Genomic DNA, 27,946 nt, shown 5'->3' on the forward strand with positions numbered 1-27,946 from the left:
TTAAGTATATGAGTGAGAACAAGTAGTGCAAAAGACAGAAATAAAATAATATGGTAGTGTTCATGGGCTCAATGTCCATTTAGAAATTGGGTGGCGGAGGGGAAGAAGCAGTTCCTGGATCGTTGAGTGTGAACCAAGGCTTCTTCCACCTTGTTCCTGATGGTGACAGTGAGAAGAGAGCATGTCCTGTGTGGTGAGAGTCCTTAACGATAGACGCCGCCTTCCTGAGGCACCGATCCTTGAAGATGACTTGGATACTATGGAGGCTGGTACCCATGATGGAGCTGACTAATTTTACAAGTTTCTGCAACTTACTTCGATCCTGTGCAATAGCCCCCCTCCCCCCAAACCACGTGGTGATGCAGGATGCTCTCCACAGCACATTTGTAGAAATTTTCAAATATTTTAGTTGACAAACCAATTCTCCTCAAACTCCTAATGAAATATAGCTGCTGTCTTGCCGCCTTTATAGTTGTATCAATATATTAGGTCCAGGTTAGGTCCTCAGACATAGTGACACCTAGGAACTTGAAATTGCTGATTCTCTCCACTTTTGATCCCTCTATTAAGACTGGTTTGTGTTCCCTTGTCTTACCCTTTCTGAAGTCCACAATCAGCTCTTTGGTCTTACTGACACTGAGTGTAAGATTGTTGCTGTAACACCATTCTACTACCTATCTCGATACTGGATGCCCTTTTGTCACCATCTGAAATTCTAGAAGGTCTAAGGTTCAAAGTAAATTTATGATCAAAGTATGTATATGTCATATATGTCACTATATTTACCTTGAGATTCATTTTTGCATGCATTTAATGGAAAATACAATTGAATTTATAGAACAGACAGAATGACTAGCAAACACCCAACAAGCAAAAGACAAATTGTGCACATAATAAAAAAGTAGATAAATAATGCAGCTAACTTGTGTTGTAGAGTCTTTGAAAGTGAGTCTATAGATTGTTGATTCAGTTCAGAGTTGAGGTGAGTGAAGTTATCAGCCTGATGGTTGTAGGGTAATAACTGTTCATGAACTTGGTGGTGTGGGACCCACAGCTTCTGCCTGTACCTCCTGCCTGATTGTAGTAGTGGGAAGAGAGCATGGCCTGGGTAATCGGGGTTCTTGATGATGGATGCTGCTTTCTTGCAGCTACGCTCCTCGTAAGTGTGCTCAGTGATGGGAAGGGCTTTGCCTGTGATGGACTGGGCTGTAATCATCACTTATTTTGTAAACTTTTCCATTGCTGAATATTAGTGTTTCCATACCAGGCCATGATGCAACCAGTCAGGATACTCCCCACTGTGCATCTAGAAGTTTGTCAATGTTTTAGATGCTCTTACAATAGGTCAATCTTCCATTCTCATTGTTTGTTGTCCCTGCACAGTTGGCCTGGTTGGTGGTGTAGTGGCATTAGCACTGGACTTCAAGGCAGATGGTCTTGAGTTCAAACCCAGCCGGGTCCCAACCTGGGCAGCTGCACTATCTGTGCGAAAGGCCTGGCGATCTACTTCCATATCTTGTCATGGTCCATGATCATGAAGAGCTGGACTCGATTGAACAACAACACCTGCATGGTTACACTGTGTTTCATGAACAAGGAGCCCAAATCCCCAGGTACTGCAAAGTTCTGTAGTATTACTTTGTTTAAATAATTTGTTTTTGTCATTCTTCCTTCTGTACAGGGATAACCCACATTTTCCCCATTATCATCCATTTACTAAGCTCTTGACCATTCATTTGCCCACCAGTATCTGAATTTAGGAATTGTACTTCCCACTGACAGACTTCCTCTTCCTGCGGTTTGGATTGCTCTGTGAACCTTCTCCTTAATCTCCCGAGTGGGCTGAATTCTCAGTAGAATAGTGATTGATGGCTTGGTTTCTCTTCCCCACAGAGTAGAACTGAACACTGATTTCAACCGTAACGCTTCCTGAAGCCGTTTTCCGTCGGCTTGCACGGTGTTAAGAGCCTCTCTCCAATTGGCCGACTTTCCAAACAGACCCTAACAATTTGCAGTTAATGGGTCGCCTCTTGAAGTAAAACAGGTGAGATGGGGTGTTTGCGAGGGGTGGTTTTACCGCTGTTCGATGTTGACTTTTCCATTACAGCTGTGCTCATTCACTGAATCCCTGAGCGAGGCTGGCATCGAATCAGTGTTAAGCAAAGTCTACACTATAAACTTCTGACATGCCTATGTAAGGCTGAATTTGGCGAGTGCGTGATAAATGCACAAAATGAGAAACAAAGATCCATTAAGCACTAAAATCAGCCCACTCGGGAGATTAAGGAGAGGGTCCACAGAGCAATCCAAACTGCAGGAAGAGAAAGTCTGTCAGTGGAAAGTGCAATTGTGTCCTCTTTTTACTGTTATTGCAATAAAACCGGGGCATGTTGTTTAGACCTCACAGCGTTGAGGAATCGAATTTTTAGAGTTAGACCGCCATCTACTGGATTACGCATGCATAACACATGTTAACATTATTGCGCACTACTAATGTGCAAAGATATTATGTAAGTACTGTATGCAGATAAATTGTATAAAAGTCTTTAATGATATAGACGTGTATCAAAGTATGTGATTAGGTAAAAATTCATTGTGGTCTTCCTTTACACGGATTGATATCAAAATATTTGATTACATTAATATCAGCCATAGCTCAGTTAGTATTATTTCAGACTCCATTGGGATGTTCCCATTTCATGAAGGCATTGTCCATTTTTGTTATTAATGCTTCCGTGTAGGGTCATCTTTTATGTTACTGTACTGTTCTACGTTTCTGTTTCTTTAGCCTAACGGAGGTTGGATGTTATAGACAGAAATGTTCCAGAGGACATGGGCTGAGAACAAAAACAACAGGAATTCTGCAGATGCTGGAAATTCAAGCAACACACATAAAAGTTGCTGGTGAACGCAGCAGGCCAGGCAGCATCTCGGCCTGAAACGTCGACTGCACCTCTTCCTAGAGATGCTGCCTGGCCTGCTGTGTTCACCAGCAACTTTTATGTGGGCTGAGAACAATCAAGCTTCTGCCTCCTGAAGGAATGGCCGTGGAATGTAATTTTAGGTCAAAGCAAGGCCCATTGAACAAAAGGATATGATAAATATTAGTTTACACGTGAGATCGATGGATGCAGACCATGACTCTAGGAGGCCAGAATGTAAAGGAGTCATGCCAGGCCTCTGTTCAGTAAAGGATAGGGAAGAGATTTTGTCAAAGTTTTATGTGGCATGGGTGTTAATTGTTGATCGTGTTGGGAGTAGTTCTGTGTTTGGAATTTTGGGAGGAGTTAGAGACGAAATAGCTCTTTAAGAGAGAAAAGGAGTAATATTTATTGATTAAAGTTGGGATGCATGAGAGAAAGAGTGAGTGACAGGCAGAGACAGACTGAAAGAAAGGAAAAGGGACAACACATCTTTAATAACAGGCTTTATGTGTGAATCTCGGGTCTTACTCAAAAAGCAAATCTCCTCAATGTTTCTTTTTATAGTTTAATGAACAATAGACACAGTCAATTGTGAGCACTAAGGCTAATGGTAATCCCCGTGACCCTGCAGGCGCTGTGCCTCTGAGGTTGGAGGTCAGCAAGGCTAACTGCGAGGTGTTGTGATTGGCTATTCGACTATGTTCTGGGCCAGCTGTTTGTTTTAAGAGCTCTGCATTGTGCTGAACCAGGCAAGTTCTTTCTGCTGATGGATCTCTCCGCTGACCTGTCCCATTGTTCTCGCTTCACAGGGAGGTGGTTGGGCAAGGCCCTTCTATTGGCTGACCACGGACTCCGTCAATGACAGTCAAGCCGTGACGTCTAGGTAGGTGCACAAAAGCTGGGCAATGTGTGGGCGGTGAGAGGACAGCACGAGGACCTTGGCGCTCTGACTGCCGGATTCAGCAAACCTGGCTGTCTACTTGATGTACGTGATGGGATTGGAAGCCTCCTAACAGCTGGTGCAAGTTGCTGTGAATGGGCGTGTAGGCTCAGAGAGAAAGGAATTCCTCATAGATCACTCTAAGGAAGGTAAGGTTTTCTAAATTACATCTGTAAGTCCTTTCACAAAAGGGGGACTCATAGGAGTCCAAATGCTTACTATTTAAGCAGGGCGCCATTGAACAGTGGCACCTCTAACTTTGACACCTTAGTCGCTCCCTAGATAATGCTGGGCCGAAAGCAGACTCTGACAGAACGCCATTTGTGGGGAACATGTTCGCAGATGTAGCGGGTGACAAGTGGTCTCCAGTGAAGAGAACCTTACATAGAGCGTTGAACACCTGGCCTGCGAGGAGATGAGTAGAGGGAGCAAGGATTGTGGTAAATGTACGTGGGCTGGGGATCTTATTTATTGACATACAGCATGGAATAGGCCCTTCCAGCCCTTTGAGCCGCGCCGCCCAGCGATCCCCGAGTCTTAACCCGAGCCTATTCACAGGACAATTTACAATGGCCAATTAACCAACCAATCGGTACGTCTTTGGGCTGTAGGAGGAGACAGAGGAAACCCATGCAGTCACGGGGAGAGTGTACAAACTCCTCACAAGCAGCAGCAGGAAATGAACTGAGGTCGCTGGTACTGTAAAGTGTTGTGCTAACCACTGCTCCACTGTGCCATGCCAGTATACATGCGCAGAGCACAATAGTGAAGGTGTGGGCTGTCAATGCTTAGAGACTGCAGCTGAAGGTTACGCCTTTCCTTTACGGGTCTGAGCTATATAAAGTGGAGAAGGTTTGGGTTCAGATTTTTCAGCCCACCATACTCATGCTGACCATTTGGCTGTGCTATTTAATCCCAATGCAGCGAGAGTTACCAAGAACAATCAGTCTGCGGGTCAACTCTGATTCTTTCCCTTCTTTCGGATAAGACCCCGAATTGGTTCCTGAAAGGAGTGGGTGGGGTAATGGGGGAGGGGTAGACTGGGTAACGGGCGAGGGGTAGACTGGGTAATGGGGGAGGGTGTGGGCTGGGTAATGGGGTAGAAGGAGATGAGTTATTAACTTCAAACTTCCTGCATAACCACTCAAAGAGTTGAACTGCACATGCATGTAACGAGAGTGGTATAACTCATCTTCTTCTACCTCAGGCCACGAACTTATCAATCACCCCTGCTGTGGACCACTTCTACAAAGAAAGGATCCGTATGCTCCACAACTGCTGGACTAAGTGTGTAAATGTAGGAGAGGACTGTGTTGAAAAGTAAATGTGCTAGGGTTTCTAAAATTGACTCCTTCTACCTTAGGCCACGAGCTTATCAATCACCTCTTGTACACCGTGTGTGTGTATATATATGTGTTGACTGGTTACTGTGTGACTGGGAACCAGGTTCCAGGGGATGTCTGTGTTGGTAAACATTGATGAGTTATGAGCCTGAAAGAATTACTGAACAGCAATGGGAATTTTAAACCCGTTACATGTTTAAATTGGGGCTGGGTTAATTACCATCGGGGTAGGAATCTAGGCAGTTGGAACCACGGTGGAAAGGGAGGATTCTAAGGAGAGATTCCGAAGGATTCTGTGTTTTCTCTCTAACACTTGCAATGACTGAGGATGTGAAACTGCTAATCCAAGTGCAAAGCTGACGTAACCTGGGAATGTGGTGTGTTTATTATTGGATTAAGGGCAAGTTTTACTTACAAGTTTAAAAATGATTCTCACTTGTCATTGAAGGATAGCAATGATTCTCTCATTATAAAACCTTCTCACGTTTTCCTTTAATCTTTACAGTGATTTTATCCCTCCCCACTGAATGCCCAGTTCATTTTCTGAAAGAACTGCTCCGTATAGAATGGAAAGCAATGTAGAACTATCAGACATTGCTCAGATGCTGTGGGACAACGATGTGAACAGACTTCAACCAGGGGTCGATTACAAAATTTCCCTTCAGGTAGGCCACAGTCAAGCACATGTACCTGTGGAAGGGTCAGCTAAAGGGTTAATGAACTAAGTAGCTAACTTGTGACTTTGAACTTTGTAACCCAATGTCCTAAGTTTAGACCTGCAGACAGTTGTTCATAATCAGGATGCAGCACTGAGTGCAAATGGCTGAAAAGAGGATCATGCTCTCCTTCGATTTAGTCACTTGTCTGTTCGATGATTAAATATACCTTGTGCTACAGATGTACTGATTTGCTCCTGGTTACGTTTATCTGCTTGCTTAGCAGACTCACTTGTGTGCCGTAGTTAGACATGGCCGCTTGTTTAGCAGTATACATATATGCCGAAATTGCCCAGTAACTCAGAGCCTCTCGTAAAAATCACAATTGCTTCACCTCTGGAACAGGTGATTGCTCTGTTGTCATTGCTGCTTGTGACGGTGTAAGCTCCGACAACGCCAGCTCAGTGTTCGATCCCGTCCGAAACACGCAGCAACTGAGGAAGGTCGAACCTGTGTGCAGCAGACATTTGCTAAAGTGCGAAGTATTCTTGGTACCAGGCAGGTGTAAGGCAATGAACATTTGCAAAAACTTAGCTCAAGTTCCCATGCTTCCACCACCCCTTTCCCTTACCTCCACACAGATGCTGATGTTCCGTACTTCCTTTATTCTGAACAAGGGCTGCAACTGCTCCTTCCTCCAGTTACCTAATCACAGTTTGCCCGCTCTCCAGCTCATCCCCAGTACTGAGGCCCTATTTATATTGACGTCACTCCACTGGCAGGCCATCTGGTCCATATGTCTGACACCAGACCACTGAAACACATGCTCCCTTCCGAGCTGTCATGGGAAGGGACAGACATTCAGTGGAATGCAGAGGACGTGCTGAGAGCCACCTTGGGAAAAGGATGGCATCCCCACTGACCCACGGCCGCCCAAAGTTGAAAGGAATATTGGGTAGGTCTTCAGAACCTCAAGTCCACTGGGAGCACACAGTAGCCCAGTGTAAATCTACATCATCTACCTGCCTTGTTATGTATTTCCTATCTCACTGTGGAACAGTCTGTTGTTCCCATGTTGCCATATCAGTCAGAAACCATTGAACCTCTCTCCCCCACCTTTCTCTTACAGCTATTCTTTTTACATTCTTTCTTTCGCTTTCTTCCCCATCTACTTCTCTTTCTCTCCCTCCAACCTATTTTTTCTTTTTCTCCTCTGTCTCTCTCCCTCAACACTTTCTCCCCACTTTGTCTTGACACATCCTCACTGTTACCCTTTATTTCAGTCCCCCTTTTCTCCCTTCCCCTCCTCAACTGCCCCTTTTTGGTTGCTCTCTCTCTTCGAATGACCTCAAAAGAGGACAAATGCCAGCAGTGAGCCTTTCAGCCTCACACTGTGAGGTAGAGGACCCTTCAGGAGGACCTGCACGAGGGTCTTCCTACAGGGGAGAGATGAATCCATTGAAATACTAGTCCTGAGGCTGTGACGATATGCTGCTCAAACCTTCCTGCTGGTTCTGTTCTAATCTGTTTACCCATCCTCCAGTCCACGTACGTACACCCTGTATCTAACCCTCTCCCTGATTCACGTCCGCATATAGTGTGGTTGCTGACACCCGCTATGTGCTGCTGTAGTTTTACTGTCATAGGCTCATAGAGTACTATAGCACAGAAACAGACCCTTTGGCCCATCACGTCCATGCCGAACTATTATTCTGCCTAGTCCCATTGACCTGCACCCAGACCATAGCTTCCCCCCCCCATATCCCTCCCAACAATGTACCAATCCAAATTTCTCTTAATTGTTGAAAATGAACCCACATCCATCACTTCTCCTGGCAGCTTGTTCCACACTCTCACCACCCTCTGAGTGAAGAAGGTTCCCCCTCATGTTTCCCTTAAACATTTCACCTTTCACCCTTAACCTATGACCCATGTTTTAGTCTTGCCCAATTTCAGTGGAAAAAGCCTGCTTGCATTTACCCTATCCATACCCCTCATCATTTTGTACACCTCTGTCAAATCTCCCCTCGTTCTCCTATACCCTAGGGAATGAAGACCTAATCCGTTCAGCCACCTATATAGCTCAGGTCCTCAAGTCCCGGCAACTTTCTTGTAAATTTTCTCTGCACTCTTTCAATCTTTTTGATATCTTTCCTGTAGGTAAGTGACCAGACCTTCCCACACTACTCCAAATGTTCTGTAAGACTTCTGCCAGAATGCAACAGAACGTGAAACAAAACCCCATAAAACTCAATACTTCTTGAGGATGAAGAAGTAGGAATTGACTTGAAATGGAAAAGCTTGCATGGTCTGTATAATTCCTCTGTTTTCAAACAGTATCTAACTCCTTGTCCTTTATTGTTGCCAACAGGAGCAAGCAGGACAAAGTTACACAGACGCAACCAGCAAAACTTCATTTCCATTGTTCCTTTTTGTGAACGAGGATGCTTTTAAGAAGAAAACATTTTCAGGTGAGAGTCTTAGCTGTCAGATGTAATTGGAGCTGCCAGCCCCAAGGATTGCACCATCAGCAGGAGAGAGACGGTACAGTCTTTTTGTAACCGTAATCTGCTTGTGTTTATACCCTCCTAGCCCTCACATCCATGCTCTGTTAATCTCTTTCCGGCTTTCAATGCTTTAATGGTTCCACTTAATTTCAGAGAATGTATACAACATACAACCTGAAATTCTTACTCTTCACAGACAACCTCGAAGCAGAAGGAAAAAAACCCAAAGAATGAATGAGAGCAAAAAAACCCATAAGAAACCCAAAGCCCCTGGCCCCTTCCACGCACAAGCAGCATCAACCCTTCCCCTCTCCCTCCCCCCACTTATTCTAGCATAAAGCATCAGCATTCCCACCACCCACCATGGTCTCCAGCCCATCAAAAACTAACTGTTCATTCCAACGATTCGACATCCCACAGGCTGCCTTTCTCAAGACCAAGGGAGAGACAGATATAATTTCCACAGTGAGACAGGAGACAAACAATCACCGTATCAATGTGACAGTCACAGTCAGAAGCTCTTTATTTTGAGTTCCCCGACTCAAGAATTGGCAGTGAACTCTCACTCACCACGGAGAGGGAGAGTGAGAAATCGATCGCCGAGTGCCAAGGTCTCCAGCAGCCGCTCTCACTGTCCTGGTGTTCCAGCTCCCGGCGTGCTCCAGTTCATGTCACTGCTGGGGATTCATATCCATAGGGCCATGAATGGCCGCACCCCAAAGGCACCTGACTTCAGTCCGAACCTGGACATGTCAAAATGCGGCCTATCGGCCCGCTCCAAAAACGGGATCATGCTGCCGTACAGAACTGTAGATTGAGTGCCACTTCTGCACCCCCCCCCCACCAACATTACTCTTTCTTGAAACCCTGCTCTCATTTCACCTAATCTTTCTCCACTCTCCTATAGGACAATCCATCTCTCTGCATTCGCCCTCCTTCATGAATTCCAAACCTCATTCCTGCTCTCTCTACTTTGATAACATCAGTCAACCTCACTGCGCCAGGTTAATCACTCTCAAACCCCTCCCACTTTGTATTAGAAACATAGAAAACCTACAGCACAATACAGGCCCTTCGGCCCACAAAGTTGTGCTGAACATGTCCCTACCTTAGAAATTACTAGGATTACCCATAGCCCTCTATTTTTTTAAGCTCCATGTACCTATCCAAAAGTCTCTTAAAAGACCCTATTGTATCCGCCTCCACCACCGTTGCCAGCAGCTCATTCCACACACGCACCACTCTCTGCGTAAGAAAAAAACTTACCCCTGACATCTCCTCTGTACCTACTTCCCAGCACCTTAAAACTGTGCCCTCTTGTGGCAGCCATTTCAGCCCTGGGAAAAAGCCTCTGACTATCCACACGATTAATGCCTCTCATCACTTTATGCACCTCTATCAGGTCACCTCTCATCCTCCGTCGTTCCAAGGAGAAAAGGCCGAGTTCACTCAACCTGTTTTCATAAGGCATGCTCACCAATCCAGGCAACATCCTTGTAAATCTCCTCTGCACCCTTTCTATGGTTTCCACATCCTTCCTGTAGTGAGGCGACCAGAATTGAGCACAGTACTCCAAGTGTGGTCTGACCAGAGTCCTATACAGCTGCAACATTACCTCTCGGCTCCTAAATTCAATTCTACAATTGATGAAGACCAATACACTCTTAACCACAGAGTCAACCTGCGCAGCTGCTTTGAGTGTCCTATGGACTTGGACCCCAAGATCCCGCTGATCCTCCACACTGCCAAGAGTCTTACCATTAATACTATATTCTGCCATCATATTTGACCTACCAAAATGAACCACTTCACACTTATCTGGGTTGAACTCCATCTGCCACATCTCAGGCCAGTTTTGCATCCTATCAATGTCCCGCTGTAACCCCTGACAGCCCACCACACTATCCACAACACCCCCAACCTTTGTGGCTAACACAACTCAGTAAAAAACTTTATTGCTCTTGCTCTGTTGTCATGTTCGCTCTGTGCATACGTAATGACCTCAATTCCACATCTGATATCCACTGACACCCACCACTTGGTACTGAACACTGGAGATCTGTAAGTGGCTTCCCAGGCTCCATCAGCGCACAGACTAAATCAAAGATGTATGTGTGATGCCCTGTAGCTTTCATCTCCCTTCTGGATAATTACGAGGCCGACACAGGCCAGCCTGAGATGATTACCGCAGAGGAGGAGAGTGAAATCCAGAACTTTTTGGATGCTGTAATGGAGACTGCAGTGCTACAGGTTGGTTTGGTAGAGGGATATGGAGAAAGCAGATCGGTGCGGTTAAAGAAAGTGATACAAGCAAAAAGGGAAACAATATTTGAGGTTGCAACCAATGTTCCCTCTAACTTTTAATGACCAGAGTGCAGAATAATCTTGCGCTGTGCAATTTTTTGCCTCGTGACGACAACATGTGCGCACTGAATAATTTCTTGAATAAAGACAGTATAAATAAGCCAGTTCCAAAACCTGTAGACAAATCATTGCAAACTCCATGTCCACATCAGAAACCGGAAAAGGAAATGTGATTGTGTACGATTGTGAATATACTTAACATGCCAACGAGGTAGAGGGTGACAACCTTTTACGCGCAGTTTAAATTCATTTGTGCGCTTGCAGCAAAAGATGTGTGCACGCGCACACCTTAGAGGGAACACTGGTTGTAGCTGGCAGAAAGGATAAAGATCAGGCAGTTGATACATTAAGTTTTGCCACTCTAGAGAAAGTGAAATCAGATTGGTTGCTTGTCAGTCTTTTGTTTGTGTGTAGCTTTTCACTGATTCTATTGTATTTCTTTGTTCTACTGTGAATGTCTGCAAGAAAATGAATCTCAGGGTAGTACACGGTGACAAATATGTACTTTGATAGCGTAGTGGTTAGCATAATGCTTTGTAGTACAGGCCACGTGGGTGCATTTCCTGCCACTGCCTGTGACTGTGTGGATTTCCTCCAGATGCTCCAGTTTCCTCCCACAGTCCAAAGATGGTAATTGGACAATGTCATATGTCCCGCGATTTGGCTAGGTCCAAATCGGGGAACTGCCGGGCTGCGTGGCTCGAAGGGCCAGAAAGGCCTATTCCGCGTTGTTTGTCAATAAGTAAATAAATTTACTTTGAACTTTGAACCTTAGAGATTGCAGGGATGCTACTGCATCTTGTATATTGGTGTGCACTGGGGATTGGTTAACATCCAGAAAACAGAGGGTAGCAATAAGGGTCATTTTCTGTTTAAGAAACTGTGACTGGTGTGTGTCTCAGAGATCAGTGCATAGTCTCCAGGTTATACAAGACCGTATGATGTAGGAGCAGAAGCATTTGCTGAAGATAGGAAGCTTTGTGGCACAGGACAAAGAGAAGCACATAAGGAACATTCAGAAAGTGGTCAAAGATACAGCAGATAGAATATAATGTAGAAAAATGTGAGGTCTATCACTTTGGTAGATAGATAGAAAGAGAGAATATTTTTCAAAAGGCGAGAGTCTGAAAGATCAAATTGTCCAGTGGAACAGGGATGTCCTGTATCATTGAAAGTTTACCTGCAGATATACAAAGCCATTAATTTGTGTTGGTCTTTATTGTAGAAGGATTGACCATTGGAATAGAGATATCTTGTTTCCATTGTACAGGGCCCTACTGAGACTGCATCCTCATTCCCCTTTCTAAGGAAGAATATATGTGCAATACATGTATTGAAGGTTGATTAGCAATGTTCCCTCTAATTTGTAAAGACCAATGTGTGTAAAAATCTTGAGCTGTACAATATTTTGCCCAGTGACAACAACGTGTACGCACTGAATAAATTCTTCAATAAAAACAGTATAAATAAGCCAGTTCTAAAATCTGCAGACAAATCATCACCAACTCCATGTTGTCAGCACCGTCTGCATTAGAAACTGGGAAAGAATGTGTCCGTGTATGATCCTGAAAGATACTTAACATGTTGATGAGGTAGAGGGTGACAACCTTTTGTGCACAGTTTATCTTTTGTGTGCTAGTAGCAAAAGATGTGTGTGCGCACGTGCAAGGACACCTTAGAAGAAACGTTGTTGTTTTGGTAAAATCCTGGAAAGGGAATTTTTTTGCATGAGGAGAGATTAAGCCGGCTGGTCTTTTACCTTCTAGTGTTTAGAAGAATGAGAGGCAATTTCAGTAAAACAAACAATATTCATATAAAGTTTGTCAAGGTGGATTCAGAGAAGATGCTTGCCCTGGCCATGGTCTCTAGTCACAGTGTGAAAATGTGAGGTTGGCTACTCTCGATGAGAAGTTTTCTTCACCCAAAAAGTAGTGAATCATTAGAACTTCCCTCCGAGAGAGAGATTGATAGATTCTTTATGATGCGGGCACTGTAGGAAGGTAGTGCTGATGAAGAAGGTCTGCAACATTTATTGAATCGTGGAAAAACCCTGTTGCTGGTCAGACCACACTTGGACTATTGTGTTCAGTTCTGGTCACCTCGCTTTAGGACGGCTGTGGAAGCTTTAGAGAGGGTGCGGAGGAGATTTATCAGGATCCTGCCTGGATTAGAGAGCTTGCCATATGAGGACGTGTTGAGAGAGCTAGGGAGCGAAGGATGATGAAAGCTGATTTGATAGAGGTGTACAAGATGATGAGGCATAGATTGAGTGGATAGCTGGAGACGTTTTCCCAGGGTGAAAATGGCTAATAGGAGGGGGAATAATTTTAAGGTGATTGGAGGAAAGTATGGTGGGGGGGCAGAGGGCAGAGGTAGGTTTTTTAGATAATGAGTGGGAGGTGCATGGAACATGCTGCCAGGGGTGGTTGTAGACACAGATACATTGGAGACATTTAAGAGGCTCTTAGACAGGTGCATAGTTGAAAAAAGAATGGAGGGCTATGTGGGAGGCAAGAGGTAGATTGGTCTTAGACTAGGATCAAATATTGGCACAACATTGTTGGCTGAAGAGACTGTACTATGCTGTATTGTTCTATGTTTTACTTCTCAGACTCTGACATAAGTTGGCTGGTGTATAAGATGTGCCAGAAAGAGTTAAACTCATTATATTTATTAACCTTTCCCAGTTGCAAAAATTTCTTCCCATTTCTTCTAAGATTGCTCACAATTATTTACTCAAGAAAGGGAAGGCGGAAGTCAACAAAGAAGAATTCAAAGGGCAATTATATGACATGTGGTTCCGTCTATATTCTCGTGAAGGATCCAACCAGTAAGTGAACTTGCTCATTTCTTTGGATTAAGGTGGCATTTGGGATGTGGCTATAAATTTGGTAATAGCTGTGAGAATGTGTCTGTCCATGTGTGGATACAAGTCCCTCAGCACCCCACAATCCCACATCCCCCATGTACTGTCACTTCAGCACCCCATGTTCCCCCACGTTCTGTCACATTCCCACGTTCCCCCCACTTTACACATACGCTCCACACCTCATACCGACTCTGTCACAGTCACTATGTAACTGAATGAGAACCAGGTTTAAATAACCAGCATGCTATGTCATACCGTTTTGCGGCAGCGGTACATTGAAATCATCATCATCATCATCAGGTGCCGTGCCCAGTTTGAGCTTTGACTGCCATGGCCCACACACTCCTGTTTCGGGTCAAGTGGATCAATTCATTGGTATTCATTTCAAGTTCTCTGGCTGCTGTCTCCATCATCATTTGTCTTTGTCTTCTTCTTGCTTTCTTCCCTTCAATCTTTCCCATAATTACCGTGCATTCTAACTCCTCTTTTCTAATCACATGTCCGATGAAGTTACGTTGCCTTTTCATGATCTCATACATTATTTCTCTTTTTGTGTTTGCTCTGTTCATGACATCCTCGTTAGATATTCGTTTCGTCCATGATATTCTTTGCATCCTCCTCAAAAACCACATCTTTGCTGCTTCAATTCGTTTCCTCATGTTACTAGATATTGTCCGACATTCTGAGTCATATAACATAACTGGATAAACGTAACATTTTAGTACTCTGAGGCAGGTTGTCATGCTTAGTTTAGTATTGGTTAGTATACTCTTCATTCTCATAAAGGTGTCTTTTGCCATCCCTATTCTTCTTTTGATGTCCATGTCACACCTGCCATCTGATCTCACCCAGCTTCCTAGGTAGCAAAAGTTTTGTACTTGTTTTATGTCTTCCCCATTTATTCTCAGCCTGCAGTTAGGAGTCTCCTTCTTTTTGGATATCACTATACATTCTGTCTTTTTGCAATTGATAGATAGACTCATTTTTGCACTTTCTTCAACAACTATATCAATTAAGTTTTGTAGTTCTTCCTCTGTACTTGCAATTAACACAGTGTCATCAGCATATCTAAAATTATTGATGTTTTCACTGCCAACTTTGATTTCCAAGATGTCTCTTATTTTTTGTAATATTGTTTCACTGTACACATTAAATAAATCAGGGGAGAAAACACACCCGTGTCTAACACCTTTCTTGATTTTCGTAAACTGACTCCCTCCCCATCTATTCTTACAGCAGCAGTTTGTTCCCAGTACAGATTTCTGATTAGGTGGAGGTCTTTCGAATCTAGATCTAGAGTTTTCTGTAATATTTCAAATAACTTATTGTGCTTCATTTTATCAAATGCTTTTGTGTAGTCAATAAAACAAACAAACAAATCTTATTGCATTTGAATAGCTCGTTCTGATAGTATCCTTAACATCAATACTGCATTTCTTGTACCTTTGTCTTTCACAAAACCACATTGTTCTTTACCTATTTCAGCTTGTATCTTACTTTTAGCTCTTGTCATCAAAATTCTTAGAAGTATCTTGGTGATATGACTCATTAAACTTATGGTCCTATGTAATTCACATTCTATTGCTCCAGCTTAGGAAGAGTGATAAATACTGATTTTTTTCATCTCTTCTGGTATTATTCCAGTCTCATAAATGTCATTGATTAAATCAGTAAGTTTTTAAATTACATAATCTTCAAGGGCGATAATTTGTTCTATTACTAATTCATCAGGACCTGCTGCCTTTCCTTTCTTTGTCTTATTTATTGCATTACGAACTTCAGATTTTAAAATACTTGGACCTTCAAGTTTTTCTTAATTTCTAGTTTTTCACCTCGATCGTCTTCAAACAATTCCTGAATATACTTAGTCCATCTGTTCATAATCTCATTTTTTCCCATGATAATGGTACCATCCTTTGCTTTCAAACATCCACCTGAAGAACAGAGGAGCTTTTTACCAGTGATATTCTTGACTTGTCGATGTAACCTTTTTGGATCAGTAATAGGGATTATTTCTATTTGCTCATATTCCTAGTTTAACCATTCTTCTTTGGCTTTTTGACATACACTTTTAACTTTTTAGCTAAGGACTTATATTCTATAGGATTTGCTTTCTTCCGTCTCCTTTCTTCCATTAGATTTTTGATTTCATCTGTCATTCATTTATTCTTTGTGCTTTTTCCTTCTTTAGGAATCACTGACTTTGCTGATTCTACTAAGGCATCCTTTAGAGAGTTAAATTTCATTTCTACATGATTGCTATCATCTTCAACAGATTCAATTTCTAGACTTTGAAATCTATTCCTTACTTCAATTGTAAATTTTTGTCTTTAAGTTTTCTTCTTTAATTAATTGCAAGTAGTCAAGGGATTGTTCAGGTTTTTGCTTCTTTAGTTTTTTAAGTTTTACTTTTACATGACATATTACTGGGTTATGGTCACTATTAGGGTCTGCACCTGGATATATTTTGCATTGAGTCACAGAGTTTCTAAATCTTTGGTTTATAGTAATAAAGTCAATTTGATTTCTAGTGTTATCACCTGGACTTTTCCAGGTCCACAAGCGTCTTGGATGGTGTTTAAAGTAGGTATTCATAATGACCTGATTATTCATCTTGCACCATTCTACCCATTTCTCACCTCTCATTTCTTTCCCCTAGTCCAAATTTTTCTATGATATTTCCATCAGCATCTTGTCCTACTTGAGCATTTAGATCTCATCATGACAATAACAATATCTTGAGATTTGCACCCATTCTTTGCTTGTTCAAGCTCTTCATAGAATTTATCTATATCCTCATTTGTTCCATCTGTTGTTGGTGCATGTACCTGTATAATTGCTAAATCAAATGGTTGTCCTCTGAATCTAACAAGGAGCACTCTTTCTGATATCGCCCAATGTTCTAAAACACTTTTTGCCATGCTTTCATCCATAAGAATTCCTACTCCATTAGTATGGGATGTTCCACAAGGATCAAATAGTGTTTTATTTGTATTCTGACATGTTCCAGCACCTATCCAACGAACTTCGCTAATTCCCATGATGTTAATCTTTAGTCTTTCCATTTCATTTATCACATTGTCCAATCTTCCTGCTTGATATAGGGTTCTTACATTCCAAGTGGCAATAATTTTCTTTTGTGTTACTTTAATTTTATGAGCAGTAGCTTGATGATGGTCGGGGATCCCCTGCTGGCCAGAATCAACCCTACTGAGCGAAGCATCTTCAGAATTGTCTTGATGCCGTTGTTGTGTGATACATTTTGTGAGTTTGACCATGGTTTTCTTAGCAAATAGATTCTAGGAAACCTAGTATCTAGCACCGGTGGTTTGCTATTGTCTACCATTGAGCGAACTAAAGAAATCAGCATTTCTCTTCCTAAATGCTCATCTGCCTGTACTATAGCCATTGACATTTGAGGTCGTAGCTCATCCGCCTTCTCTATCATAAGTTCAGTTACTGAACCTGGCGGATCTGCCGTTGGCCTTCGCTCGTATCCTGAGCAGGAACCCTTGCAGGTGCTACCATTCCGGGTCAGGAGCCCTGGGAGCAATGAATGACTAAGGGGTAACTCCACTTTCCCCTAAGCTCTGAAAGTCCCCAGTCAGAGCCTCATGACTGGTTGCAGTTTAGAGTCATACCCAGGACCAACATTGCAATACATAATAATAAAAATGGGAAATTACATTAAGAAGTATATATAAAAATAAATTAAATAAGTAGTGCAAAGAGAGGGAATAAAAATACTGAGGTAATGTTCACGGGTTCATTAATCATTCAGAAGTCTGATGGCGGAGGGAGAGAAGCTGATCCTGAAACATTGAGTGTGTGTTCACACTCATGTACCTTCTCCTTTACGGTAGCAATGAGAAGAGGGCATGGCCTGGGTGATGGGTGTTCTTAATAATGGTCGTTGATGATAGATGCTGCCTTTCTGAGTCATCTCATTTTGAAGGTGTCCTGGATGCTGGGGAGACTAGTGCCCATGAAGGAGCTGACTGAGTTTACAACTTTCTGCAACTTTTTCCGATTGTCTGCAGTGGCCCCCTCCATACCAGACAGTGACGCAACCAGTTAGAATGCTCTCCACAGTACATCTGTAGAAACTTGTTAGTGTCTTTGGTGACAGGTCAATTCTCCTAATGAAATATAGCTGCTGTCATGCCTTCTTTGTAGCTGCACTGATATGTTGGGCGCAGGTTGGACTCTTTGGCACCCAGGAATTTGAAACTGCTCACCTTTTCCACTTCTTGCTCACTCCTTTCCACTTCTGATCCCTTGAGGAGGACTGGTGTGTGTTCCCATGACTTTCCCTTCATGAAGTCCACAATCAATTCCTTGGTCTTAATGACATTGAGTGTAAGGCTGTTGCTGTGACACCATTTAACCAGCTCATCTATCTCACTTCTTTACATTTCCACGTCACCATCTGAAATTCTGCCAATAATAGTTGTGTCATTGGCAAATTGATAGATGGCTTTTGAGCTGCGCCTATCCACGGGGTCACGGGTGGAGAAAGAATAGAGCAGTGGGCTAAGCACGCATCTTTGAGGTGCGCCAGTATTGATTGCCAGCGAAGAAGAGAGGTTATTTTCGATCCACATGGACTGTGATCTCCCAGTGAGGAAGTCAAGGATCCAGTTGCAGAGGGAGGTACAAAGGCCCAGGTTTCAGAGCTTGCTGATTAGAATGAGGGTATTATTGTGTCGAATGCTGAGCTGTAGTCAATAAAGAGCAGCCTGATGAAAGTATTACTGTTATCCCAGTGATCCACCACGGAATGGAGAGCCAGCGGGATTGCATCTGCTGTGGACCTATTGTGGCGACACGCACATTGCAGTGGGTCCAGGCAATCAATTGCAGTTGATTCTGGCCATACACTTCATCACGTAGATATGAGCGCCACTAACAATAGTCATTGAGGCAGCTCACTGTGCTCTTCCTGGGCACTGGCATGATTGAAGCAGGTAGGAACCTCCAAATGCCGCAGTGAGAAATAGAAGATGTCTTTGAACACTCCCACCAGTTGGTTGTCACTGGATTTCAGAGCCCTACCAGATACACCAACAGGGCCTGCTGCCTTGCAAGGGTTCACCCTATTGAAAGATGATCTGACGTCGGCCTCTGAGACGAGAGATCACAGGAGCACCGGATGCTGCCCGGAACCACATAGATGTAATTTTATTCTTTCTATTAAAGCAAGCATAAAAGGCATTGAGCTCATCTGGGAGTGAAGCGTCACGGCCTTTCCTGATGTTAGGTTTCACTTTGCAGGAAGGAATGGCCTGCAAATCCTGCCTGACCAGACATACATCCGATTCTGCCTCTAAACTCAATCAGAATTGTTTTTTCACTCTTAAAATATCTTTTCAAAGGTTATACCTAGATTCCTCGTATAATTCTGGATCATTGGACTTGACTGCCACAGATCTAGCCCTTAGCAGAATATCATCCCCTGGTCCATCCACGGCAGCTATTTGCATATGTCTGGTATATTCTCAAAGGCACACACTCATCCTCACAGGTTTTGATGAAGTTGGTGACAACTACGACGTATTCATTTAGACTCAAAAATGAATCCCTGAGTATTGTCCAGACCACCGATTCAAAGCACTCTCCTGCTTTGACCTCCTTAAGGCCAATTTATACTTGTGCATCAAATCGACGCCGTAGGTACGATGTAGCTGCGTACCCTACACCATACCCTACGCCGTAGCCTGATGCGCACCTCCCCAAAAATGTAACTATGCATCGCAGCGACGCAGACCACAGCAACTATGATTGGTCTGCTTGGTAGCATCGCATTTCCTCCTACGCTGCAATAGCTTCCCATTGGGTGACTGAAGGGCAGAGAAGGAACTCTGGCTGCAATGCTTTCCATAAAGCTTTACAGACCTCCGAAATTATGGAGGACCCTATGCTTGACGCCAGTTTGTAGCTAGCTGCCTGTTGACTTCCACCTGAAGCTAAAACTTGAATGGTGATTGCCAGTCTCCGAGTATACTGTGTTTACACTGATGTGAAGTAAGTGGTTGGAGACAATAAACCAAATCGTCAAATGTACCTGCCGACATCCGAAAATATTTGAGGTGCATTTCCTCGTCCATGTCTCTCAGTGGCCGGACAAGCACAGAAAATTCACCCTCCTTCAGATTCAGTCGCCATTGTTTGAAGTTTGAGTTTCTTTGTGTTGAGTTTCAACACGAAGAAACTCAACACAGTGGCATTAAAACCCCACTGCCAACTAGCGTTTTGGCGGTGAATTGCAGAGCGACGTAGACATACCAACGCACGAGTATAAATGCTCGCAACGGCGTAGCCCACTTGCGTAGGCTACAGCGTAAGTTAGTACGCACAAGTATAAATCAGCCTTTAGCCTTCACCGCTGATGCTGCAGTCTTTAGTCTCTGCCTGTATGCTGGGAGCAGATGTACAGCCCGGTGATTGGACTTTCGATTGTGTGGGCGTGCGATGGCACAGTAGGCATTCTTGATGGTATAACCGTGGTCAAGTGTGTTGGCTGCTCTGGTTCCACAGGTGATAGTTGGTGGTAGTTGTTCAGAAACGTCTTCAAGCTGGCCTAGTTAAAGTCTCCTGCAATGATAGGAAAGGCATCAGAATTCACAGTTTTATGCCTGCCCAGTTTCTCCAGTGCTTGCCTGGCATTGGCTTGAGGTGGAATATACACCACTACCAGGATGATGGCAGACGACTTCCTTGGCAGATAAAATGGACAACATTTGACCACTAGAGGTTCCAGGTCAGGTGAGCAGGGCTGAGACAGAACTGCCACGTTTGTGCATCATGAATGGTTAATAATAAAACATGCTTCATCTCCTCTACCGTTAAAAGACTGAGTTGTTCTGTCAGTGGAGAATTGTGAAGCCATCAAGCTGCAGCACTGTGACTGAAATGGTGAGTAAGAGCCATGTTTCCATGAAGCAAAGATTCATACAGTTCCTGATGTCCCTCTGGTACAGCAATCTTGCACTGAGGTCTTCAGTTTTATTTTCGAGAGACCATACATTCATCAGCAGTATAGTCGAGAGTGGAAGTTTCAATCGAACTTGTAGACTGCTGTGGTGTCCCCACTTCCTCCATTTTCCTAAAGGGGAACTGCACTCACAACCTGAGGTCCATCAATTTTGCACATCGATAATTTTTTAAAACATCTTAAAATGATGCTGCTTACTACAGTGCCCATGGCTGTGACTGTGGATTCAGCTGTAGTAGTCCTAAACGGGAATATCTGATGACTCGCATTGGAACTGCGCACAAACACTCGCCACATAATGGTGGTATCTTGTCACTGTTTCCATATGCCGTGGCTACCTAGAACAGCTGTTTTGCCAAGAATCACTTTGTCACTGTCATTTCCCGTCAATAATCTTATGTACAGATACTCCTCAACAAATGTCACTTTATGTACATACAATCAGTCTATGTATATCACTAACCTTGTGTATATATGGCCACATTCAAACAGTTACTTGTACACTGTGTTCTATAGAATGGTTTTTATATTTATATTTATTTTATTTTATTCTTATTGTTTTTTTTACGCTGCATCAGATCTGGAGTAACAATCTTGAATGTTTGACGTGTGTGTGTGTGTGTGTGTGCGCACATGCATGTCTCAGTATTTGTGAGTGAATGTGAGGGCTGTATATCAGAGTATACAGCTGCAATTGTATGCGCCATGTGTGAGCGTAGGAATGTTTGTGTGAGGGTGGATGCGAATGTGGATGCGTATGGCTTACACTGGGACGTGGAGCATAACACCTCACTGACGTGATGTGCTAACTGTTAGCAGGCTTTCCTTCTCCTTCTGACAGGGCTACCATGTCATGGAAGAAGCTGGAGATCTGGCGCCCAGGCCCACCTTCTGAAACCTGGGACATAGTTTACAAAGGGCTTACAAATAAGTGCTTTCCCCAGGAGTAATTATTTTGGGAAGTGGGACAATGATATATGAAGTGTCATGAAAGTATTAATCTGGAGAAGGAAAGGAAAAGGAGTTGGACAGTGCGCCAGTGGTTGGGCTCGACAAAAGATGCTTTGGACTCAATGTATATGTGCACTGGATACGTGGAAGTTGTTGGTTACCCATTTGGTGAAGAACAGTGTAAGCAGACAGCAAGACATAGTAACTAGGTACATACCCTGTACAAAGGAAGGTGGTGGTAGTTATGGTTATCAGAGGTGAACTATCCCAGTCAGAGGATATCTGTGGAGCAGTTGCTCAGGGCTCTGTCCTAAGTCCAACTATCCTGAGTTGCTTGGTCAATGATCTTCCTTCTATCCTATGGTGTGAAGTGGGGATGGTTCGGTGTTCAACTCCTCAGTAAATGAAGCAGCACCATTCCTGCACAGAGCAAGAATTAGACAGCATTCAGATACAGGACCTGAGCTAAAAATGGAAATTGTGGGAAATACTCAGCAGGCCATGCCATATTTGTGGGAAGAGAAAAAGAGTCAACAGTAGAAGTCAAAGACCCTTTGTCAGAACTGGGATGGAGAGAAGCTTGCAGACAAGTGCAGTAGGTAGTATGGTGGAATGGCTCCAACAGGTAAAATCTAGCTAACTATGGGAATATGCTGTAAACAAAGTCATCTGATCAATGAACAAATCAGAACATTCATTTTTCTGTGGGCTCTTGCAACTTCCATGTTCTATCGTCTATGTGTTGTCCATGTTCTCACTCTCTGACTGTTCCCATTCACTCATAGACCTCCCACCCTCCCCATCTCCTCTGCAGGCCCAACTCATCTGGCTTTGAGCACGTGTTTGTGGGTGAAACCCGTGGTGGACGGATGGTCATTGGATTCCACAACTGGATCCAGTTCTACCTCCAGGAGAAACTTGGCCGTGTGGACTACAAAGGATACACTATGCCAGACAACCAGGTCAAGGTGAGCATTTCACAGAGCAGGGAGGGCACAGAATTGATGCCTGCAACCTAATTGAGAATCTAAGGTAGGAATAGACAGAGTGAGTCACAGCCTGGGTCTAATCAAGGTGTTCAGGTAGTCAATATAAAGAAGAGCAAATGGCTGGACTTGAGTTAAGTCTGGAATCTTGTAAGGGTTTATGTAGTCAGAGAAAAATACAGCACAGAACAGGTCCTTCATCCCATCATGCCAAAATGATTTAAACTGCATCGGGACCATAGCCCTCCTTACCCCTGCCATCCATGTACCCATCCAAGCTTCACTTAATCATTGAAATCGAGCTTGTGTGGATCACTTGTGCTGGCAGCTCATTCTACACTCTCATGACCCTCTGAGTGAAGAAGTTTCCCCTCATGTTCCCCTTAAATATTTCACATTTCAATCCTTAACCCATGACCTCTGGTTGTAGTCCCACCCAACCTCAGTGGAAAAAGTCTGCTTGCATTTACTCTATCTATACCTCTCATAACCTGTATACCTCTATCAAATCTCTTCTCAATCTTCTACATTCTATGGAGTAAAGTCCAAACCTAATCAATCTTTCCTTATAATTCAGGCTCTCCAGATCTGGCAACATCCTTGTAAAATTTCTCTGTATTCTTTCAACCTTGTTTACATCTTTCCTGTAGGTGGATGACCAAAACCGCACACAATACTCCAAATTCGGCCTCACCAATGTCTTATACAACTTCAATGTAGCATCCCATTGTGCAGGAGGAAGGATTTGGAGGTTGATAATGCCTGTTCCATTTTTGTTTGTTTTGTGTGGGAGGTGGGATTTTGGTGATGATGTACCTGTTCTGTTTTTGTTTTTTTTTGTGCGGGGTTGGGGGTTGATGATCATGCTGCTGTTCTTTTCTTTCTTGGTTTCATGGCTATCTGGAGAAGAAGAATTTCAGAGTTGTATATTTTGATAATAAATAAACCTTTGAACATTGAACTTTGCATACAGCCTCTGGAGAAGGATTATTACATATAGTCTCAAAGAGCTTCCTTCAGTACACACAACAAATACTGCCCTAACTAAACCCCTTTCAGTACGGCAATCCAAGTTAATGTTGGGAAAATAGATTTTTGGTTGGAGCCATATGCCCTTGGAAAAGTGACAGGAGATGAGAGGATCTGGAGGAAACCCACACAGTCATCGGGAGAACGTATAAACTCCTTGCAGTGGGAATTGACCCGACTGGTAATCGCTGGCACTGTAAAGCGATTGGGCTAACCGCTGAACTATCCAAATTCACAGTTTATTTATTTAATTGTCATTTATAGTAATTGGCTATGCCTGCACTGTACTGCTGCCTCAAAGCAACCAATGTTGCAACATTTGTCAGTGACGATTAACCTGATTCTGATTCTCAGACTGCTAGCGATAGAAGGTGTTTGGGTGAGGGGAGTGAGTGACAGGTTTATATGTAGAATAACAAGTACCTGAACACAGGTTCCCCCAGGTTTCAGCAGGTTTCCATTCCTGTGAGCTGCTGGGAACCCAGACAGTTCCTGAATCAGAAATGAGGCTGCAAACTGAGTTCCCACGTGCCAGAAGATCTCACCAGCCCTGCCACAATCAACAAATTTACACTGCCAGCTCCCAGAAGTTTGTTGAAATGTATGGTCTGTTCAAAGAGCAGGCATTTGTAAGCTGGGGAAGATCTGTACAACTCCTAAACCAGAAAATAGAAAAAAAACAGCTGCTGCTGTTTTTTTTTAGCAACACACACAAAATGCTGGAGGAACTCAGCAGGCCAGGCAGCACCTATGGAAAAGAGAGCAGTTGATGTTTCAAGCCCAGACACTTCATCAGGACTGAAAAGAAAGATGAGAAGTCAGAGTAAGAAAGTGGGAGGGAGGGGAGGGAGAACCACAAGGTGAAAGGTGAAATGGGTGGTGGGGGGAAGAGGTAAAGTAAAGAGCTGGGAAGTTGATTGGTTAAACAGATACAGAGTCAGACAAGGGGGAATCTGATAGTAGAGGACAGAAGGCCATGGAAGAAAGAAGGAGGAGGAGCACCAGAGGGAGCTAATGGGACAGGTAAGGAGATAAGGTGAGAGAGGGAAAAGGGAATGGGGAGTAGTGAAGGAGAGGGGGGGTCATTACTGGAAGTTCGAGAAATCGATGTTCATGACCAGAAGTTCAGGATGTACGTATATTGAGAGCTATCATTTACTAAGAGGCGCGAGATGTTAACAGATAGGACTTGGCAGTTTAATCAAGGGGTTTAGTGAATTTAATTGAGTTTTGATCCTCACAAAGACTGCTCATTGTTGAAGTTTTTCCTCATCTCAGTCTTCAATGACTGGTGTATAATGACACCCAGGTCTCGTTGCACCTCCCCTTTTCCTAATCAGCCACCATTCAGATAATAATCTGTTCTCCTGTTTTTGCCACCAAGGTGGATAACCTCCCATTTATCCACATTAAATTGCATCTGCCATGAATTTGCCCACTCACCTAACCTATCCAAGTCACCCTGCATCCTCTTAGCATCCTCCTCACAGCTAACACTGCCACCCAGCTTCGTGTCATCCGCAAACTTGGAGATGCTGCATTTAATTCCCTCATCCAAGTCATTAATATATATTGTAAACAACTGGGGTCCCAGCACTGAGCCTTGTGGTACCCCACTAGTCACTGCCTGCCATTCTGAAAAGGTCCCGTTTATTCTCACTGTTTGCTTCCTGTCTGCCAACCAATTCTCTATCCACATCAATACCTTACCCCCAATACTGTGTGCTTTAAGTTTGCACACTAATCACCTGTGTGGGACCTTGTCAAAAGCCTTTTGAAAATCCAAATATACCACATCCACTGGTTCTCCCCTATCCACTCTACTAGTTACATCCTCAAAAAATTCTATGAGATTCGTCAGACATGATTTTCCTTTCACAAATCCATGCTGACTTTGTCCGATCATTTCTCCGCTTTCCAAATGTGCTGTTATCACATCCTTGATAACTGACTCTAACAGTATCCCCACCACCGATGTTAGGCTAACCGGTCTATAATTCCCCGGTTTCTCTCTCCCTCCTTTTTTAAAAAGTGGGGTTACGTTAGCCACTCTCCAATCCTCAAGAACTAGTCCAGAATCTAAAGAGTCTTGAAAAATTATCACAAATGCATCCACTATTTCTTGGGCTACTTCCTTAAGCACTCTGGGATGCAGACCATCTGGCACTGGGGATTTATCTGCCTTTAATTCCTTCAATTTACCTAACACCACTTCCCTACTAACATGTATTTCCCTCAGTTCCTCCATCTCACTGGACCCTCTGTCCCCTACTATTTCCAGAAGATTATTTATGTCCTCCTTAGTGAAGATAGAACCAAAGTAATTATTCAATTGGTCTGCCATGTCCTTGCTCCCCATAATCAATTCACCTGTTTCTGTCTGTAGGGGACCTACATTTGTCTTAACCAATCTTTTTCTTTTGACATGTCTATAAAAGCTTTTACAGTAAGTTTTTATGTTCCCTGCCAGTTTTCTCTCATAATCTTTTTTCCCCTTCCTAATTAAGCCCTTTGTCCTCCTCTACTGAACTCTGAATTTCTCCTCTGAATGAGGGGCTAGGAGATGGATCCAGGGATTTCATTGGCTTTGGGAGATTTTGCTGAGGTACTCAGGAACTCAGCTGGGTGGTTAAAGTGTTTCATTGAGTGGTTTGATGGCGTATAAGTAGTTTGTGCAGCTGCTTCAGGGAGATGTTGGTATTTCATTAATGGAGGTTTACCTTTACACTTTGGGTTATTGAGACTGTTTTGAAGCTTCACAAGATTTCGGGGTAGAATTGGGAGGGCTCGAGGAACTGGTGGGTGCAGATGATATTCTTGTTTTCTGTTTCCCCATGACAGCCGGATGAGTATAAGCACCTGATCACGCTGCAGTTCAGATGGAAGAAGAGGGTGAAACCGCAGGGCAGCTGCTTCCTGGGGGTGAGCCCCGAGTTTGAATTCGCCCTGTATACCATCATCTTCTTCATTTCGCCAGATCGGCAGCTCAAGCTCAGGTTCAGCCAGTACGAGGTTATGATTGTGTGTCACAGCAACAAGCACAAAAACATTGAGACCACCTACCCTGTTCTGCTACGGTATCTAACCGCCAACTGAGTCAGGTTCAGGCATCTTGCTCAGTCAACGTGGCAGAGTCTATCGGATAGACTGTGATGATCAATGGGTATTTCCAAGGCATGAGAGCAGAAGTGTGAGTGGTTTATGAATCTTCTTAGATCTTCAGCATTCAGTAAGATCCTCAGAATTTTGCATAACAGCAGAATTCAGTGTTATGGGGAAAAGTCTGGAAGATGGAGCTGAGTCCGCGGCCAGAACAGCCATGTTGGGGCAGACATGACAGGCTAGATGGCTACTATTTCTTATGTTCTTATCATAGTTGATTTGGTAGTTGGTCCACTTTCATATTAGATCCTTTTATTTTCTAAAGACATGATCATCCAAAAAAAAACTCTATCACAGGACATGCAGTAAATACTCAATAACTTAGCATCCACAGCCCTCTGAGATGGAGCTTTCAAATAACCCTCTGAGTACTGAAATGTCTTTGTACCTTAGGTCAACATTTCATCCTAAGGCTATGGCTCCTGGCTCTTGATTTCATCTGAGGAAAGAACCGCTTGGATGAATCTTGCATCTCCCACTGAGATTATTTCTCATTCTGTGAAGGTCAGTCTTACCCAGCCTTTGTCCACAGGATAGCCCCTCTTCCTGGGAATTAATTTGTTGGATCTGTGCCACACTGGTTTCAAGGCAAATATAGACCCTTCTTTAAATAGAGAGACTAAATCTGCATGTATTACTTCTAATGCGGCTTCTCTGAAACTGCACACTGTTAGGAAGGTGTTATAGGGTAACGTAATTGGGAGAACTGTACCTAATTCACAGCCATAGACGTTGAGTTGGCGTCTCACTTTACGAGGCTGGTCTGATGTATTATGTAAAAGGCTTTTTTTTTAGCGGACTTTTGTTGTGTAGGTTTTGGAGTTCAATAAAATGTGTTACGGGTTTCGTTAAACATAAAACGCCTCACTTTGTTTTATTTGTGGAAACCCATATTGGTGACCCCGATGCTCTAGGATGATTCTGGAATTACTGAACATATCGGCCAACGCAGTTGCTTTGAAGCTGCCGGAGTTTCGGGAGCAAAATGCCATTGCTTGGTTCGTACAAACGGAGGCCCAGCTCGCTGTGAGAGAAATCTCCGCGGATAACACCAAGTATTCCACGGCAGCGAGAGCAGTGAGTCTGCATGAACACGATAAATACCGATCGCTGAAAACTCACCTAGTACAGACTTATGGTCTGTTGGAGTCTGAGCGCCAGACAGTTGCTTGCTTCCCCGGTCCCGGCGATGGTAAGCCTTCGTAGCTAATGGACCACATG

General features: G+C 43.5%; 1 protein-coding gene across 2 annotated transcripts; it reads left to right on the top strand.

The window, feature by feature from the left end:
• The first annotated feature begins 1,830 nt into the window (after window positions 1-1,830).
• On the top strand, window positions 1,831-27,512 carry endou2 (endonuclease, polyU-specific 2). 2 transcript variants are annotated; one of them, XM_063072172.1, is made up of 9 exons: window positions 2,409-2,510; window positions 3,734-4,013; window positions 4,136-4,310; window positions 5,713-5,872; window positions 8,235-8,334; window positions 10,499-10,620; window positions 13,452-13,564; window positions 22,363-22,516; window positions 26,405-27,512. In XM_063072172.1, exons 4-9 carry the CDS (start codon window positions 5,735-5,737, stop codon window positions 26,657-26,659), a joined length of 882 nt encoding a protein of 293 aa, XP_062928242.1. In that variant the 5' UTR covers window positions 2,409-2,510; window positions 3,734-4,013; window positions 4,136-4,310; window positions 5,713-5,734; the 3' UTR covers window positions 26,660-27,512. The 2 variants fall into 2 exon arrangements, with proteins under 2 accessions (XP_062928243.1, XP_062928242.1); XM_063072173.1 differs by lacking the exons at window positions 2,409-2,510; window positions 4,136-4,310 and adding an exon at window positions 1,831-2,044.
• Window positions 27,513-27,946: the final 434 nt, after the last annotated feature.

This window comes from Mobula hypostoma, chromosome 20 (genome assembly GCF_963921235.1).
Source record: "Mobula hypostoma chromosome 20, sMobHyp1.1, whole genome shotgun sequence".
Classification (NCBI taxonomy): Eukaryota; Metazoa; Chordata; class Chondrichthyes; order Myliobatiformes; family Myliobatidae; genus Mobula; species Mobula hypostoma.

Bases quoted from the DNA above. Each gene is read 5' to 3' on its own strand.
- endou2 (XM_063072173.1), top strand. From the start codon at position 5,735: ATGCCCAGTTCATTTTCTGAAAGAACTGCTCCGTATAGAATGGAAAGC. The intron at 8,335-10,498 runs GTGAGAGTCTTA...GATGCCCTGTAG, and splicing joins TAAGAAGAAAACATTTTCAG to CTTTCATCTCCCTTCTGGAT. The intron at 22,517-26,404 runs GTGAGCATTTCA...TCCCCATGACAG, and splicing joins TGCCAGACAACCAGGTCAAG to CCGGATGAGTATAAGCACCT.